General features: G+C 46.4%; 2 protein-coding genes across 2 annotated transcripts; one reads left to right on the top strand and one right to left on the bottom strand.

Moving 5' to 3' along the window:
* The first annotated feature begins 319 nt into the window (after positions 1-319).
* On the top strand, positions 320-7,918 carry LOC135830491 (vesicle transport protein SFT2B-like). The gene is made up of 7 exons (XM_065342743.1): positions 320-757; positions 2,684-2,770; positions 3,180-3,259; positions 4,216-4,297; positions 4,980-5,015; positions 6,895-6,953; positions 7,631-7,918. The coding sequence occupies exons 1-7, from the start codon at positions 674-676 to the stop codon at positions 7,698-7,700; spliced, it is 498 nt and encodes a 165-aa protein (XP_065198815.1). The 5' UTR covers positions 320-673; the 3' UTR covers positions 7,701-7,918.
* Positions 7,919-8,567: 649 nt separating this feature from the next.
* LOC135830489 (uncharacterized) lies at positions 8,568-18,692 on the bottom strand (the record flags this gene model as incomplete). Its single annotated transcript, XM_065342742.1, is given in 4 exon segments — positions 8,568-9,174; positions 12,358-12,422; positions 12,699-13,102; positions 17,809-18,692. Coding segments are annotated over 4 exon segments (1,140 nt in total). The 3' UTR covers positions 8,568-8,715.
* Between the last annotated feature and the right edge of the window lie 721 nt (positions 18,693-19,413).

The following is a 19,413-nucleotide window of genomic DNA, read 5'->3' as shown; positions in this document are numbered from 1 at the left end:
TTTGCATACAAATCCCCATCTAGTAGGGCGCAGTCACCCAGTTTCGGTGGAAGTGCGCGAGTTCGATTGGGATTCAAGTAGGAAGGGAGCGTCGCAGCTTCCTCGGACCAAGACCATTCGACTCAGCACCCAGAAGACTACAACTGGTGAAAATTTGATTTTAGGGTATACTTCCCCTTTAATGCTTGCAACAGACTGTGCATTGATTGCAAGTGAGTGTTGCATGCAGATATCTAGCGAGTCGGGGGATCGGATGCCGTGTTCGCTCATGACTTGACGACACTCAGGCGAAAGAAAACGAAGCCTCTCACTCTCAGACTGTCAGAGTCATATCAGAGCTATCCTGGACTTGCGCAAGCTAGGAAAGGGCTCGTAATCGTATCCGTGACTAAACGGTCTCCACTGCAAGACCTGCCAAGCGTCACTTCCTGAATACTAGTCGACGTTTTAGTAATTGGCAAGCTTCCTTGGGCTTCTTCAAGTGCTCGAATTTCAATTTCGTCTTTACTTGCACCATTTGTCCTCTTGTGACTCGCGCAAAAAAATATTCAAGCCGGCGCGCGCGTTCTAGATTTGTCAAACTGCGACGAGCTTTGTCCCGTGGTTAGCTGCTGGTGTGTAGTGAATATTTGTTTAGTGGCTATTGTCGAGGCGTAGCGAATAGGCCATCACGATGCCGGGGTCGTTTCAGAAAATGAAGAACTACGTGACGGGAGAGGACGAGGATAAAGGACTCGTCGACGAACTCAAGGATGATGTAAGAAGTGGCGTTGTGTTATTAGAACTCCACAAAAAATAGTGTCGTGTGTGACTTTCCACAATGAGTGAAATGTGTTTATGTGTGTATCATTAGTGGTATGGCCATGTGTAGGTGTACAGCCTAGCATAGCTAATCTAGTAATCATGTGACCGCGTATTGCTGCTACATGCAATTCAATCAACCATTACGTAGGCTAGCGGCTAGGTGTATGAACACTGGGATAGTTCATGTCACTTTGATTTGCGATCTAAAAGAAAAGCAGCAGCTGCAGCAGCACTTCATCATGGTTGGTTGCCTGTCCACTTTTTATTATAATGGATACCGAACTTCTCAGCAACCACCGCAAGTGCTGAAACCAACTCACACTTTCTAGCGCATGCTGTATCCAGTTCTCAGCAGCATGTCGAATATTGTGTACAAGTTACCCATCGCTCCCTGGCTCATCAAGTGATTGGCCTTCCATTGCAACGAGACTGTGACGGTATCAAAGATCTGCCGTCTGTTCAACCTGCCCAATAACACAGCCATTGGTAATCTAATGCCGGAATGGACGTAGTCAGTGCTATGACTTTTAGTGACATGTTGAGTGAATACTAGGTAGTGAAAGCGGAGGACACAACTACTCGTACATGTAACTTAGCCGAGATACGAAATACAGCGGCGAAGCAGTGAAAGTGATTATGGAACTCAAAATGGGTAATAATGATCAAGTGTAAGCTCAGTGCGGCTGGTCAGTGGTGAAAGCATGGAATGTTCAGAAAGGAGAAAATCATTTGTAGTGATTTCCAGACACGAACATCCCGATAGGGATACAAACTTACATAGACCCTGCATTTCCAGTGCGACAAGCACTTCGTAATCTCCAGACAGCAGTGCGGGTCAGTGCTGACCATGCCCTGGTGGTGCAGAACAAGCACTGATGGCAGGGCATAGCTTAAGGATTTCATTTAGCTCGGACAAATGTCCTTCCATTTTGAAATCTGTCCGGACATGCCCGGACATTTTCCACAGCACATTTTCAGGGCGTTTCTTCTTTTTTTTAGTAGTACAGTGAAAGAGTGAAAAATAAAAGATGACATCTTCCTCTCAAGAGCGAACAACTGCACTAGCAGTCCAACCCATCGATTCAAGTGCGAAGTCGACACCAACGGTCGAAAGTGTGAATTGACTGTAGCAACAACGCATTGCTACAGGCGGATCAAGTAAATAATTATAGTGAAGTCTACGCCTGAGACTACGGTGTACGTGTTAGTTGTACGATATGCAAGTCGCATTTGGCACGAAGCTCCGAAGAAAGCCCATCTCTGCATGAAAAGGTCGAAAGGTCGCTGCTCTTTTTTTACTTTTTGACCGGACACTATGTCCGGTGAAATTGAAAACGTCCAGTCAGTGGCCGAAAATGGCCGGAAAATGTCCGATGTCCGGCCGTTAATCTATGCCCTGTGATGGCATCACCAGGGGGACCCCGGACACTCAGTGTACCCTTTTCTCAACGATCCCCCCCCGCCCACACCTGGTGATGTACTTATTTATGGTGATGTGCACCCACTTAGGGCATGTACGCATAGGCACACTTCTGGTCTCATACGTGTACTCTACCGTATACGCACGTGCATGCTTTCCCGCATATGCACGCACACTCTCCTGTTCAGAGTTGTTCTCTTCCTGTCGTGTCGACAATGGTTGTTCTTCTTCTTCCTGTTTCCCAATATCAATGTCGTGAATCTGGGAATATAATAATACTTACCAACATAACACACCTCATATTCTTTGGGAGACTCCCAGATAGGCATTCACTTGCCTTTCATTTGCCTTTCGCAAATCCTAGAAATAAATAAATTGTCAATGTCTTTCTTGCGCGGCTGTGTACTTGCATGTGTGACCTCGGTACCCGTGTGTCAATGTGCACGTTTGCCTCCGCAGCTGGATTGCTGTGGCAGTCTCAGTTGGTCAACGCGGATCAAGGGCTTTGCAATCTGCTTTGTCATCGGCATCGCCCTCTCCATTATCGTAAGTCCTGAAGACGCCCACCCGTATGGCTGACTGCGTTCACGCACAATTAAGCTTGTACCCGTGTATGGTTTCATTAGGATCAAACCCGAATACAGGTAGCATGAAATTAATATTCTTTCTGCCAACGTGTCTTTTAGTTACACAGCTCTAGTAGAATGCTTTGTGTTTGGTTTTTCAGCGTGCGTCAACGTATCGAGACCGTATAAGCTGCTGACATTCTGTGCGTTGACGTCGGCAGTAAACAGTAGCCACTCTGTGGACTGTGGCATAGCGTATCCCCCGTCTTCTGTGCTACCTGTGTCTCTTCTCCTTTTCACGCACTGGTGCAGGCATGACAGGTGACGGATGAATTGCTTGCACTAATTTTTCTCTGCTGCCTTCTGTTTTCTACCTCTTCTGCCTGCAGGGTGTCGTCATGGTGTTTCTGCAGAAGTACACTGCATTCGCGCTAATCTATTCCTGTGGCAGCTTAATAGCCCTGACCAGGTACGAATGTCACATGTATATTCTTCACTGTGGAACTACAGGAAACTTTGCATAATTATACTGACACTCAGCGGGGCATCAGAAAAGTGTCCATATCCGCGAAGTGTCCTTATAACCGAAGTCTCATTATATGTATACCGGTACAGGAAGAATGGACTTTGCTCTGGGCATGGAAATTCTGTCCTTATTCGCGAAATGTCGTTATATCCGCAGTCGTTATTAACAAAGTTGACTGTACTCCCTTTGTGCTCAGTACTACGTTTAGAGGTCTCGCTGTCCCTGTAATGAATTAGAACCAGGTGCATTCAGACGTTAGTCCTCGCACCTCTATTCTTTACTTTGACGCATATTCGGCGCGGACCAGCAAACTGTAATTTTACCGTGCAGTAGTGTTACACCCACCGTCCCTATACTGTAAAGCGATAAACTTTCGCGGCGCGCAAATTTAGCGTTTTCATAAATTGGGCTGGTTTACGATGAGAAACTTTTGCAATTCTATCTCTTCAGTCGGATCTTGTACTGTCTACAATCAATGTACGGAGGGGTTTGCGGCGATTTATATTCGCGAATGTGTGATGGTCGCGAAAATAGCGAAATTTAATCTCTAGCGAAAGTTTCTCACTTTACAGTAGTTAGACCGTATCTAGACACTCAATTTCTTTCCCATACTATTTTCTTGAAGCACTTTTTTCTTCTGTGAGAAAGAGGAAGCAAGATTGGGCTTTGTGGGTGGCCTTGCTGGGAAGCTGTATGCTGTCAAGTAGTGGCGAGTCTGTAGTTGCTTTGCTCAGGACCAGCCAAAGTATATGGCATTGTTTTGTTTACTACTTGTAGTAGTTAGTGAGAGGCCTGAAGACCCGGTGTTTTCCTTCTAATCTTTTGCCCTCCCTCCATTTCTCTCTCTCTCCCTCTCTCTCTCTCTCTCTGTATGTCCATATGTCATACTTCTTTCCCAGCTCGATGTTCTTGATGGGACCATGCAAGCAGCTGAAGCGTATGTTTGAGGAGAAGCGCTTCATAGCAACGATAGTCGTACTGGTTAGTTTGAGCACCAGCTGTGCCTGACTAGAACTGTTTGTTCAATGAAACCTACACTACACTAGTCTTATGAACTTACCCTTACACAGCTGTATCCCCTGGTGATAGGTAATGTATCATGGAGTCATGTGAATGGAATATGATGTCACTGGGCAGATTCCTGTTCGAGTCCAGGGTGTGCTGCATGTCCTGGCTCACCTAGCTTGCTTTCTATAATACATGTATACATGTGTTATGTGACTGTGTTGTATCTGCCTTTTCTCCACCTTCTCCCAGTCCCATGCCATCTCCACACTTATACAAAGGGACGACGATAACTACATTTAGAAGACTGTTTATTGACACGACGACGAAACACAACTAGACATGACGAACTGGAGACGAAGACTGCTTTTCACACCTCAACAACACGCGCATGCACCAACATGACGTACACACGACGTACACAAAATAACGTACTACAACAACTGTACCCTGTGTATGTGTGTATCTGTCTGTATGTCTCTCTGCTTGTTTGTTTGTCTGTCTGTCTGTATACCCGGTATGTGTGTTGTGAACCATGTGCTTATATATGTGCACACGTGTGCATATGTGTGTGTGTGTGTATTTGTATTGTGTTCCTGTGTGTTGTTAACCCTGTGCATGTTTGTCTGGATTTGTTTTTGCATGTTTTATTGCTCAGCTTGCAATTGTTCTAACAATCTGCGCCGCAGTATGGGTAAGGAACCTTGTCTTGTCACACAACGAATACACAGGATGTGTCATATTACAACTTTTATGTGAAATGATTTACGTAAAAAGTTTCCTTTGAGACAAAAAAGCTATAGCATTCAATAGTAGCACAAACTTCAGGCTCCTCAACAACATAATTTTCACAAGTAAACTTTCGTGCCTTCTCTTCAGGTGAAACACAGGCAAGATGTTGTGTCTGACCCTAAGAGTCTGTCGGGAGAGAATAAGACTGAAATGTACCTTACTCATAACACTATCACACTCGATGAACTACTACTCCAATTACGGCTCATGCACCTTCTTGTCCTATCCTGTATCATGTTATCCTTTCACCCATTCACGGCATAGTCCTTCCCCTGTCTGTCGCCATGTATAGACGGTACGTGACCTCTCACTACCCCCGTGCTACGCACGATACCATGCTCTGCTGGGCATGGCCTCCCTGACTCTTCACTATATCTACACTCGTCTGTCTGTAAAATAAACCACTTCCTTATGTCAGTACTCACCAGAGCCTCTAAATCTCACACTCTAGATCTCTCTCCGTCACTCCAATCATAAGGCACATACACTCCAAATACTCCAAACTCTTCGGGATTCTCTCTATCTCTTTTTCCAACCGAGGAAAGGAAGAAAAAAAAGGCGCAGAAGCGCAAACATGCGCCTTGGTTATCAAAACATGAGAGCTCACGTCCTGCGAGAAATTACGTAACGTGTGTAAATGTTTTAGGTTTCAAATATTAAATGTGGAGATCGCGTACGCGACATGGCCCACACACAGCACCACACAGGTTCGTATAGTTATTGTAATAGTCAAGGGACTGAAAGACAAGGAAAGAGAGCTCACATTCTCGGACGTCTAGTCCAGCACAGCAAGTATGTAAAACAGCCACGAGCCCAGGCCTTATCACATCACGTATACAGCACAAGAGCAAGAACAATGAATTATGTGCAGCAAAGAGGTGTGCTGCAACCTACAGTTAATTGGGAACTCGTGGCCTTGCACGAGGGAAACATGGATGCAGTGAATGGGATTTTCGGTCATTGACCACTTTGCGGTGGGTCTGATCTACTCACCTCCCACCGCTTTAGGAGCTGTATTTGCGCCTTAATTCAAGAGGGTGGTGGCGCTCCTGCGCATGCGGAAAACTCTCACGCGAACCGTGAAAAAAAAGAGGAGTTAAAAACACCACAACGAAGAATAGCTAAAAACAACAATGATTAATGCGAAATGAATTGAGATAGATTGCAGAATGAGAATGGCAAGAATGCTAGCTTCATAGCTTCAACTTCCCTCTTCTTTCCCCTCTCTTGTGTTCCTAATCGTTCTGCAGATATTTTTTGTGGTGCAATTCTGTTGTTGAGGTGTTACAATGTATTTTTCGGCTCTCTGTCTGCCTCTCTCCGTCCGTCTCTCTTCTCTCTCTCTCTCTCTCTCTCTCTCTCTCTCTCTCTCTCTCTCTCTCTCTCTCTCTCTCTCTCTCTCTCTCTCTCTCTCTCTCTCTCTCTCTCTCTCTCCCTTCCTCCCACCCCCCACCCCTCTCTCTCTCCCTCTCTCTCTCTCTCTCTCTCTCTCTCTCTCTCTCTCTCTCTCTCTCTCTCTCTCTCTCTCTCTCTCTCCCTCCCACCCCTCTCTCTCTCCCTCTCTCCCTCTCTCTCTCTCTCCTCTCTCTCTCTCTCTCTCTCTCTCTCTCTCTCTCTCTCTCTCTCTCTCTCTCTCTCTCTCTCTCTCTCTCTCTCTCTCTCTCTCTCTCTCTCACTCACTCTCTCTCTCACTCTCTCTCTCTCTCTCTCTCTCTCTCTCTCTCTCTCTCTCTCTCTCTCTCTCTCTCTCTCTCTCGCCCTGCCTGTCTTGTTGTTTGCAGTGGAAAATCCCAGTTCTGGCCCTGGTGTTCTGTTTGGTGCAGTTTCTGGCAATGGCATGGTGAGTAGCATACACTCACTCCATCCGCTGTGTTTGGTGTGCCGTTCATACATACAAGTAGGAGCATGACTTGACGAGGTCATTACGATCATTTTGAAGTGGATGTTTCACCTCACAATTCCTCTCCGATGAGCACTCTATTGCGTAGACACGGACTCCTCGTGCAGAAAGACTGGATGGCCCGAGTTCTGTTTGCATCAAGCTTGTATTCAAATCGAGTAGTTCTATGTACGTCAAGCCGAAACCAGAAGATGTTTACTGAATTCCCATCCTCGAGATCAGGTTCGCGTTCTAAACAACCCTTTATGTGAAGCGAGCTTTGTGGGAGACAACTCGGGACACGTTTCCATAGTGAACAGAAAGAAATGACGTGAAGTATCCATTTGTACCCGGTCCGGCTCTGATCCAAGATGATAATGGGGTCTGCAGTGCTGCTTTATGAAGTCTGATTGTGTGAGTTTTAAACGTACACGCTGGCCGTTGTGCAGCCCTAGACCTGCTCGCACTGGGCTGTGAGCTGGTGTGTGGAACGCTGACTTGACTCCCGCGGTCATGTTTCGTTGAGCAGCACTGCACGTCCTCCTTCCCTCAGACCTCAGTGTTAAGATTCCCGTTGTCACCCCCACTCTTAGTAGATTCATGGAGTGTTTTGCTACAATGTTTTGTCCCCATTGCAGGTACTGTCTGTCCTACATTCCGTATGCTCGAACTCTTGTGAAGAATTGTGCCACATCATGCCTTGCGTAAGCAGTTTACTGCTCTTGGTATTCCCCAGCAGGCTATGTGGAGTAGATCAACGACATCAGGGGAGTACTTCAATGACGTCATGCACAGTATTGAGAGCATCGGTGACATCGTTCATGGTGTTGCCCTGCAAGGCAGTCTCTTTGCCATTTCTCCTGTATGTTGATCGAACTTTGTACAGAAATTCTTTTCTACACCTAATTCACATTCCGTGTACATCATTCGCTGTGTGCAATGTGCCGGGCTGCTGCTATCTTCTCCATTAGGAAAAATGTTGTGTATAAATTAAATTTTGCATGAGAAATCCTTATATCCAAACTCACTAATACGTTCACATTAACGGTAGAGTCTATCTGATACTCAGATAGCGTTGCAGTTAGGTTTCTTGATTTTCCAAGATGTTTACATGGCTTCTGTCCATTCATTTGCCAGATTTTTATTTGGTTATATCCATTGTGATAAGGGCTTAAGAAAGCAAAAGAATGGGATGATAAGCACCTACCTAGGGGTGTTTGCTGCTGTTTCCACCACACGCTAGGGGCTACACAGTCCATAAATCAGTTGACTGCATATTGGGACGTTGACTACTAAATAACTGTAGGAGTGATTTGCTACCGTGACATACAAGGTTAGCTATAGATTCTGCCTGATATACGGATTCTGGTAAGAACATGCTATTCTGCCCATTCGCATATTATGCTAAGCAATGGCTACTGCTATCTACACCACCCTGTGATCCCATCTTGTGGTATCAACTAGTCAGGATTCCCAGCAGAGAGTCACATTATTGGATGGCTAACGGTGCGTAGTTGATAAATGATTATGGAGTAAAAATGATTCCCAAGTTTGAGGGAGTTGAACGGGAAAGTGTAAAATAAAAATAAATCATTTTTATAAATTAATTATATTTTCAAGTGGATCCGCATGGACAATGGGGTGGACCCATTGCGTAGCCGAATTTGGGGTTTTAAGGTGCAAGAATATGCACAATGCCTAGGCTATGTTAGAAATAATGCATCTATTGCCATCGCATACGAGAACTGCTACGCTGGGCACGGGGGATCTGGCCTGTGTCGCGGGCGACCTCTTCGCGTTGCCTGCGTACGTGCCGACGGACAGCAGCTTGCACTAGCGGATTCGCAGTCGTTCGGGCGTGGCTGGGCAAGCTGGATGTAGGTACATCGGAGATGACATTGCCGGGCACACTGCGCCGCGATAGCACGCGGATGGCCGCGTCATAGAAGTCCGCGTCGTCGTTGCTGTTGGAGCGGTAGGCGTGCGTGAGCGACCGCGACGGCACGCTCCACGGATCGGAGTGGATCACGCAGCTGGAGGTGGCCAGCTCCCAGCCGAAGCGCTTCATGCTGCGGCAGTAGCTGTCCAGCGACGCCTCTCCGGTCAGCACACGCATTTGCTGCAGGTTGATCTCACCGACTGCCGTCTTAGGTTCACTGTACTGGTCATCATCGTCCCCCGCCTGTACCACACCAGCAAACAATAAGCAACCAATACAATGAACACCACCTGCCGCCTGTTGCCCTAAAAAAATCACGGTTCGGGTGACACTCCGCTGGACGCCGAGTTTTCCGCATCCGCAGGAACGCCACCACCCTCAAGCCAAAGATCAAGTGTCGCACCAAACAATCAATATAATATGCCATCTATCCAGACAAATATTAGACGTGTAACTTGTTAGTACTTCCGAAGTAGCAGCCAACACTTATAATTATGCATTTGGTATGCGACATTCATGGCCCACTGATGAGGAATGTACTGCAAAAGGAGGATTGCCTCCTGAATTTTACTTTAATCTTGGCTTTTTCACGCCCTCCAACTCTTTTCACAATAATGGGAACATGCTACGGTTAGGGATCAATTCTATTAGACATTATAGCAATAAAAACTGCTTTATGGCAGTTTTCTAAAAAAAGTTATTGTGTTCTAGTCCATGGACCCCGTCTAAAAAGTAAGAAATTAACGAAATGTGATAGCCGAAAATTAAAATTTCACACAAAACCTCACAATAATCACGACACTTGAAGATCTAATACTTTTAATAGTACGGCTTTCAACACTTGTTTATTCCGACACTTGTACTTGTACAAGTACATATGTACTGCGCCAACATGCTTGCATATGAAAGAGGACCACGAGGGGAAAAGGTCGTCTTGCATCCTGTGTGTGATTATTGTGAGGTTTTGTGTGAAATTTTAATTTTCGGCTATCACATTTCGTTAATTTCTTACTTTTTAGACGGGGTCCATGGACTAGAACACAATAACTTTTTTTAGAAAACTGCCATAAAGCAGTTTTTATTGCTATAATTTCTTTTGTTTTTTTGGCTATTAAAAGGATATTATTATCATTATTTTATTTATTTTACTAGGGTGTTTTCCACAGACCTATGGTCTTCTTACGGGAGCCCCTATGTACATGTACGTGTATCATATCAAATTCAATACCGTATTATACGCATTGATGTGCAAGCCTTTTCTTGCAGAAAATGGGACTAGTCTTGCATACATCTACACAGTACTCATGTTCTTCTGCAGGGGAATCATATGGGTAGTGCAGTGGCGGTGATACCTTTTTTTTATACGCAGGTCATTCTGTGGATGTTGCAGAATTTCATGACTCTGTCATAAAATTGTCTTGTCTTTCAGAAAATTCAGATGTCCACACCCTAAATCACATTTACATGAGAATTGTAACCAGGTGCGTGCCGCAGATGTTTTTGTTGATTCTGTGTGTATAATTGTAGTCATGGGTTGTCGTGATAAGGTCATCCGGCATCATATTGTAGTGAAATCGTAATCCTGTTGATGTCGATAAAACTTTTGGAAGCAGTTCAATGACTTCAAAGTGTTACAAGTCCACGATTGTCTAAAACAACACAGCAAAGTAGGAACAATAAACATGTATTAAAATGTAAACAAATACATTGCTGAGTCCGACACCTCGTTCCAACAACTACACTGATCCTGAGGATATAAGGGGCAAGGATATATGGTTGGAGGTACTGAGAGATAAACAAGGCACTCCATAATAATAACATGTTACACGACTTTGGGGGAGTATGAATGATATCCAGTCAAACCTCTTTAGGACGAAAATCAAGGGACCGATGGCATTTGCTCTGTGAGTTTGTCTTAACCCTATTTTATAACGAGTGAATACAATTATTTCTCCAATAGAGACACGAATAGATTTCTTCTACAGCGAAAGATTCTAAGCCAGACCAAACCATTGACTCGTCTTTTATGAAACAAATGAGTCACTGAACCTTTCTTTAGTAGCATGACGGCAACTGAAACAACAACAGAGAAAATACGATACATGTACAGCACATTCTTGCAGGTACAACAAACAGATTGCAGATCGTAATTCTTGCTCTACCGGCGCTACTCACAAATCAAACAGCCCAGACTCGAGTAAACAAATCCAATCGTATGAGATTTTCACGAGACGAGCCTGCACCCATTGGCTTGTTTCGTATGAAGCAAACAAGTCACTGAATGCATGAACCTCTCCATAATGGAGATTTTCCCTGATATGATATGCGAATATATTTTGCATACTAGTACTCGGCCAATGCGTCCTTGAACCTTCCCCTACAGATTGGGAACTGCCAACGATGCTATGCCACTGCAAAATTCAGATTCTACCCTATGATCGGGGCACGGAATGCCGGAAGCAATCATGACCAGTGCCTTACTTGTAACGTACCAATGTACAATGAACATGAGTATTTCGACAACACATCTAAGCCTCAGCAGCAACATACAATGTAAGCCTTACCGTCAAGAAGGTGAACTCGCGTTCTTCGCACACTGTTGGCAAGGGCAAAGAGATACGAATGGATCTAAATCCGAATAAAATCAGCACACGTTTCCGTAAATGAAAGGGTGAGCATAAGCACATGAATCGAAGGAAACTGGTCAACTCAGAGATCACCTGTCATTGAGTATTCCGTAAAAGGAGGCCTCGACAGCAGAAAAGCTAAATTTAGAAAAGAGATCCTGTCAGCTTTTCCATTATTTATTGTATTCCACCTAAAATCAGCACACTTTTCGTAAATGAAAGAGTCAACACAAGCAAATGAATCAAAGGGAACTGGTCAACTCACCTGTCAATGCTGTCATTGAGTAATATTCCGCGAAAAGAGGTCTCAGCAGAGCCGAAGCGAAATAAGCCAGGACACGACATATCCGAAACATCTCATGCAAGAAGCAGTTCCAAAGAAGGAAGTTCCTCGCGCATGCACATCCGAAAACGGACTGCACTGCATGCAACACAATGTCTGCCGTGCACGTGCACAGAACGCGGCTACCACCCGTTGGTAGATCTAATACAGAGCACCTTACGTAGAAACTTACGTAGCCTAAGTGAAGTACCGAGCACCTTACGTAGAAACTTACGTAGCATAGCGGTGTCGTTTTTTCTACCATGTGAACACAATAATAGAAAAGCTGACAGGATCGCTTTTCTAAATAAGCGGTGCTAAGTCGTGCTGGAGCTGAGACAAACTGGTCTGACGTGAAGAGTTGTTTTTGGATCCCAAGGACCAATCCTGTATGCACTTTATAAAAATAGGGTGCCTTTCATCGTTGATAAGGGTAATCTGTGACAGAAACATGATGAGCGAGTTGTACCCACTCACCTGCTCTTCTCGCTTGGCTCGTATTGGCGCCTTGCCAGCCTTCAGAGATGCCAGGTCAAGGTTTGCTGCATCAAGAACAAACAGAACGTAGGAAGACGGGGCTGTTGAGCGCATGCAGCGAAGATTACAAGATACCGTATTTTCCGGAGTACAAGCCGCATGCGGCTCATACTACGATGGTCAAACTAACGATGATAAACAGGGTAGACGTCTGTATTTCGCGACAGAATCTGGGTGCTGCTTCCACTCGGGAAAGTACCGGTAGACACCTTTCAATCCTCTGGCATTGGCAAACTCTACACGCTGAGTACTAGCGGGAGAATGAATGTGCGGCGACTCACCGTGAGGCTTGAACGCGGCGAAGAAGCCGGAGAAGCCCGTGGCTGTGCCGCTGGCGTCCGTGCTGAACTTCATGGTGACGGCGCTGGAGCGCACAATGCCGTACGGGTGCAGCAGGCGGCGCCCGCTGCCGCACAGCATGCGGTGCGTCCGGTCGCCGCCGGCGATCAGCACGTTGTCGCCGCGACAGTTCGAGTGCAGGTCGAACGTCGGCAGCTCGTAGTAGATGTGGTGGCCGAAGGGCGCGCGCAGCCGGTACACGCACGTCAGGTTGTTCAGGTAGTGCAGCGCGGTCGACCAGCGGAAGGCCCGTATGCGCGGCGACAGGACGGGCGCGAAGCGGTAGCTACGAAAGTCGCCGCGGCTGACCACCTTCTTGTTGGCCGTGCACTGCCAGGATCCATACCTGTGCATTGGAAATGCACATGCACACACATGCAAAGACATGCATGCACATGCACATACATACACACACACTCCACAAACGCACACACCACACACACACGCACGCACGCGCCCGCACGCACACACACACACACAAAATTACATTGGGGTTTTTTTGTTCTCCGATATACGTGGAGACTACACTGGTTACTTAAAGGGGAAGTTAAGGCAAAAATCAAAATTTCACCAGTTGTAGTCTTCGGGGTGCTGAGTCGAATGGTCTTGGTCCGAGAAAGCTGAGACGCTCCCTTCCTACTTGAATCCCAATCGAACTCGCGCACTTCCACCGAAACTGGGTGACTGCGCCCTACGAGATGGGGATTTGTATGCAAAATGTCACTAAAAGCGCCATTTCGTTCTTATAAAAGCACGGATGACCGCGATTGGCCCATATGTTGTACTCTTTTGGACGCCGAGTCGACTGGTTTTGGTCCGAAAAGGCTGCGATGCAGCGTTCCTCCTTTATTCCCAATCGAACATGGTTGAAGAAGCGGTCACGTGCTCCTGGGTGCCAAAATCACCTGGTCACCACGCCAGCAGGCGACAACTTTCACACCAAGGTTCAACTCGAGTGACAGGACTGCACCCAAAAAAGGTCAAAACAGGCTGTAAGTTGTACCCTGCAGGCACGGTGACCAGGTGGCTGGTGTACGCAGGAGCACGTGACCGCTTGTTCAACCATGTTCGATTGGGAATTAGGGGCGAACGCTGCATCGCAGCCTTTTCGGACCAAAACCAGTCGACTCAGCGTCCAAAAGACTACAACATATGGGCCAATCGCGGTCATCCGTGCTTTTATAAGAACGAAATGGCGCTTTTAGTGACATTTTGCATACAAATCCCCATCTCGTAGGGCGCAGTCACCCAGTTTCGGTGGAAGTGCGCGAGTTCGATTGGGATTCAAGTAGGAAGGGAGCGTCTCAGCTTTCTCGGACCAAGACCATTCGACTCAGCACCCCGAAGACTACAACTGGTGAAATTTTAATTCCCGTAGCTATGCAGAAGACGTTACTTCAGTAACGTCTGGCGCTAGCCAGGGTCCACACAGCTTTAATTTGGTATTTGTTTGTTTGTGTGTTTGTTTGTTTGTTTGTTTGTGTCACGCATGGCGCTATCCCGTATCTGTCCCGTATCTGTCCCGTATCTGTGACTACAAAGGCTCTACAGGATTGTACATAACAGCTGTCCACAATATTTGCGGGCTCCTGTATCTGTCCCGTACCGTACCAATATTCGTCGTATTATGCATACGACTCCCTGATGTAGAGTGGGATTTGGAAAGAAATAGGGAGACGAGGAGGAAATTAAATTAGAATAGACGCCGATAAGGTGATAGGATGCGTCAGCATAAACATACTTTGGAAGAGAGATCCCGTCGTCTCCAAAATAAGCGTGAACGAGCGATTCAGTGCCGGTCACAGGAAACGTCGGAAGAGAGCCTTCTTTGCCTCTTATTTGTATTCTTTTATCTGTTCTACTGCTGTGGTTGGCTTTCACCCTTGTCTCAGTTTTATTTGCCGTCATCATGATGTGCCATGAGATAATGATATAAATACAAATACAAAAGATCCCGTCGACTCCAGAACGCCCGTGGTCGGTAGAGTCCGGCGGTACCAGGCAACGTTAGGACAGACATCCCGTTGAGTCCAGAACGCCCGTGATCGGCAGAGTCTAAGCCGGTCCCAGGAAACGTCAGGACAGACATCCCGTCGAGTCCAGAACGCCGTGATCGGCAGAGTCAGCGCCGGTCCCAGTAAACGTCAGGACAGACATCCCGTCGACGCGCAGAAAAACAAAATCTGCAGCCTCTTTTGCCGTCGAACAGGATACGTATTTATATAGGAGACTGTAAAGTTATGTAATGTCCAAATTTCGACGTGAGCAGCAGGTCACTCGCGTTGATTTTTCGACGTGCGAGCCAAATAACGCCAGCTGAACTTTCGCGTCGCAGACATCCCGTCGACGCGCAGAAAAACTAAATCTGCAGCCTCTTTTGCCGTCGGACAGGATACGTCACATGATTTTAGGAGACTGTAAAGTTATGTAATGTGCTCCTCAGGCAACCATGCATTCGGCGTCGTCATTGGCTCAACAGGTCAATGTAGATGTATTACTACAAAAAGGCCAGAAAATCCGATTCCTGTATTAAAATCAACTAATGTTCGCTGGCGATTTAATTTCGCTGATTTCGCCGCTTGGTACCAACCGGACAAAGTAAATCGCAGGCCAACGTTTGTCATATAGGCAAATGATGCATGATTGAGCAATGGATGCATGTGAGAGCAAAAATACCGATCGATTTCAAATTTGACGTGAAACTGCGCGTCACGTCGGAAATAACGTGCATCTTAACCTCTCTAATCGAGAGGTTTCTATTTCTCATCGGCCAAAATTTGTTGATTTACAATATAAGGAGATAAAAATTAAAGAAGGAGCAAAACAAAAGTAGATGATTATTAGAGAAACAACAATCCGCAATAAATTCTGCAAATACTTTTGCCTAACTCATAATATTCAAACCGATTGAAACGTTTTTGCAATACAGTGATGTGGCCAATGAACGGAAAAAGACAATTCCATCAGTTCTTATAACATGTACGATGAGCTAGGCAAAAAAGCATAAAAGCATAGCGCAGGGCCCTGAGCTTCCAAGCTCTCTCGTTTTTGCCTTAACTTCCCCTTTAATAGCCTGTACAGACGTCAGTCATCATGTACTTGTCAATGATCTATGTGTGCCACAGGTGTGTGTGTGTGTGTGTGTGTGTGTGTGTGTGTGTGTGTGTGTGTGTGTGTGTGTGTGTGTGTGTGTGTGTGTGTGTGTGGTTGTGTGTGTGTGGTTGTGTGTGTGTGGTTGTGTGTGTGTGGTTGTGTGTGTGCGGTTGTGTGTGTGCGGTTGTGTGTGTGTGGCATGTGTGTGGTGTGTGTGTGTGTATGTGTGGTGTGTGTGGTGTGTGTGTGTGTGTGTGTGTGTGTGTGTGTGTGTGTGTGTGTGTGTGTGTGTGCCACTTCAATTAGCTGTGTGGTGGATACCAGGCTAAAATTAGTGGCGGTCAATTCATCAGCCCTTGCAAGCTGCTGAATAGTGCAATCCCAGCACAAGTTGCTATGTCTAACATAGCTGTTCGCTATCATCGCTTCCGCGATGGGCAGGTCTGAGGTCTGAAGTGTGTGTGTGTGTGTGTGTGTGTGTGTGTGTGTGTGTGTGTGTGTGTGTTTGTGGCCCAGCAGTCCAGCTACAGAGTAAGAAACTTGTGAAGTGGAACACCAATAATAACGGCAATATGTCAATCATAACATGCATTCAACAGCCTTGCACTTTAGTCGCCCGGCTTCTCAGAGATATTTTCTTTTAATCTACAGCCAGGAGTACTCGTACTCCCTGATCCACAGTAATACCGGTTGAGACAGAGGATTTATCACTAATAAAGGCCTGCACACATACAATCCGGGACTGCACCGAATAAACACCTTACGAGTTGTGGTTGCTTTTGTGTGTAGGGGGGGGGGGGGGGGCTTTTCAATGTGAGCTGGTATGATGTATTTTCCCAGTTAGAAGTCAACCTTTTACGTCTAAAGATCGAACAAGAAAAGTGGAAGTATGCTTACAAACAGGATTCTATTATTTTTATATCTGGCAACTAATAGCGGTAACTTCCAATAATAGAGAGGTCCCCCGCTACGTAAAGCAGAGCAACTTTACGTTAGTGGGCGGGAAAACCTGTGAATTCGTGAGTTTGCACTCCGCTTATGGAACGTTGTCTGCGTAGAGTACGTAGATAGGGCTCAGATGACGTAGGTGCTCCGTAAGTGTATTGGGGTACACATGTATGACTCTCCCCAGATCGATCAGGTCGTACACTACAAAAAAAAGGTTTGTGCTGCACTGCCGCGTTCGGAGTTGCCAAGGGCAGCTACATGTATGTGATGTGAAAACTCCGTGTGGCGTAACACAGAGCCGCATGCAGTTCACTTTAAAAAAGACTTTCCGTAGATCGACTTCGTTAGTACCATTTGGACGTCACAGTTTCTCATCATCGGTATTTTTTGAAACCATCCGAGCCATGTCTCACCTACGACAATGTTGCACTTTACTTCTTGCCTGTATAAAATAAGTTTGTAGCCAGATGATGAACAGGTCATCAGTTGTCTGAGGATTTTTCACCTTGCTAGTTGCTATGCGTATGAAACGCAGAGACGCAACTATAATTAATTTAAACCGGTTGCCACCGTCCTCTTCTGCCTTTCAAACGGTGGTATTGCTCCATCCTTGCGGTGTTGAGCACTCTAGCAACCTGCGTATTCCCACTTTTAGCACAGGAAACGTACGAGGATACATGTACTTAAAAAAGTTGAACAGAAAAATCATGAACATTATTACAATGCCCAGATATTACATAGCCCAGATATTACATAGCCCAGATATTACATAGCCCTATTCAGGCAGGGAGTCTGTCAAGAGTCAGTCTCGTTTTTTTCACCTTTTCCATTCCCTCAACTTACTTACTGACTAGTGAACATTTAAAAAAATTCATGACTGCCAATTTTTTAGGCCAGCTCTTGCCTTCTGTCAGACTTTCTTGTGCACCGTGTACGACTCTCGCTAGCGTCACAAGCAAAAGATAGATCATGCATGTCAGATAACAATACATAGATGATGGCACGACATACCTGGCCCGAGTCGGCGCCGGAAGAAACAATGCCAGAAGCAGCAGTAAACGAAGGCCCAGGTACTGTCGCTTACTGGAAATTGTTGCTACTAGCCCCGAGCTGTACGTCGGCTTATGTGGCTTTTCAGCACAAGTAGAGGCCATATCCGCTTGCCGGCAGTCCACTGCCGCACCGAACGTGATGACACAGTGGTGACAGCGCTGCCAATACATCCCGTCACCGACGAATACTTCCACCTCACTTCCTGGATTGGCACTGACCTTTCGCGACACGCAGAAGGCTGTCCTTCAGAAATGAAATTCGTCTTCCTTTTCCTTTCTCTCTGCGTGCGTTCTGCTGCCAAACCCGTTGCAGTTCTTGGCGTCCCAAACTGGCTTGTTTTTTTTCCTGGCATGATACAACCCCGCTGAGCTCGCTGTCTCTTCCAGGCATGTACAGGGCAGCGGGTGCTTGAGACATTACGGCGCAATTCCCTGCCAGTCCTCGACATTCTTCCATGCCAGCCTTGGGAAGTTCTTTTGGCCTCGTTGACTGGAGACAATTCGCGTGAAATGCGAGCCATTACTCGGCTGGCCTGTATAACGCAGGGAAAACCATGTTGACGATTAGCAGCGGAATCGACCTCCTTAGAGCCTGGCTCCTTCGCAGGTTTGCTGGCGTACTCTGGCGCGACCCAGGTGATTTTCTGCTAGATTGGCGGTGTGACCTGCCGCCCGAGCGCAGAACATTGTTACATTGGTGCTGCGCATTGAAGCCCGTCGATTCGCGCGATTCGCGCCAGCACGCATTCTTCGCAGGTTTTTCACGACAGGGGTTTCTGCGTAGACGAGCGACAGTACACGACATCCCATTACAATTCCAAGTCTCAGTTGCTTTCACTTATAAAGTTATAGTCTTTATACTATAGTAACTACTTCTTTCGGTGTTGTCTCTGGGAATTTTTGTCTCGATCGGGGAGGGGAGTGTGGCAGACAGGGGCAGCTATCTTCAACAGCGCACTCGGTCGTTGCTGTATACTCGTGTGCGGATCACGGTATACACGAGGTACTTGGTTTGCGGCAAGGTATGCACGATTATGTGTGACTGTAGCTAGCTGCACCAACTACATGTACTAGTAGTAGTAGTAGTAGTAGTAGTAGTAGTCATCATGGTCATGGTACTGAGAGTCTGAGTACTGAAGTACATAATTGTCCTGTAGTAGATCTATATCTGTAGCGCTCCACCATACTCATGATACTGGCCGTTCGGCACTCGACGCAACACTCCCATTGCAGCCAGTACAACAGTCGCACATGCACGCCCGTAGTTTATCCTGTACTAGCTGCAATACAAGTAGGTGGAATACAACGAGCGAAGCTAAGCCTAAGCCTAGGCCAAGGCAGTAAGAGCAAGGCAAAATACTCGTCGAGTCATTCATCTAGGATACACCTTTTTGCGGTTGATTTTACGCCGCGTTATACCACCGAGGCGCTCTGTGGCCGACCACCCACACACACCGCACACCTCCCACAACAGCAAGAGGTTCCTTCCGAGCACATGTACGCCTCGTTCTGTGGTAATTCCTTCTGGCAACTGATGGCCGAATGCTGCTGCTACCGTCTTATA

Source organism: Sycon ciliatum, unplaced genomic scaffold (genome assembly GCF_964019385.1).
Source record: "Sycon ciliatum unplaced genomic scaffold, ocSycCili1.1 SCAFFOLD_1207, whole genome shotgun sequence".
NCBI classification, from domain to species: domain Eukaryota; kingdom Metazoa; phylum Porifera; class Calcarea; order Leucosolenida; family Sycettidae; genus Sycon; species Sycon ciliatum.
Note: the sequence above shows the minus strand (reverse complement) of the source record. Positions and strands in the feature narration are given on the sequence as shown.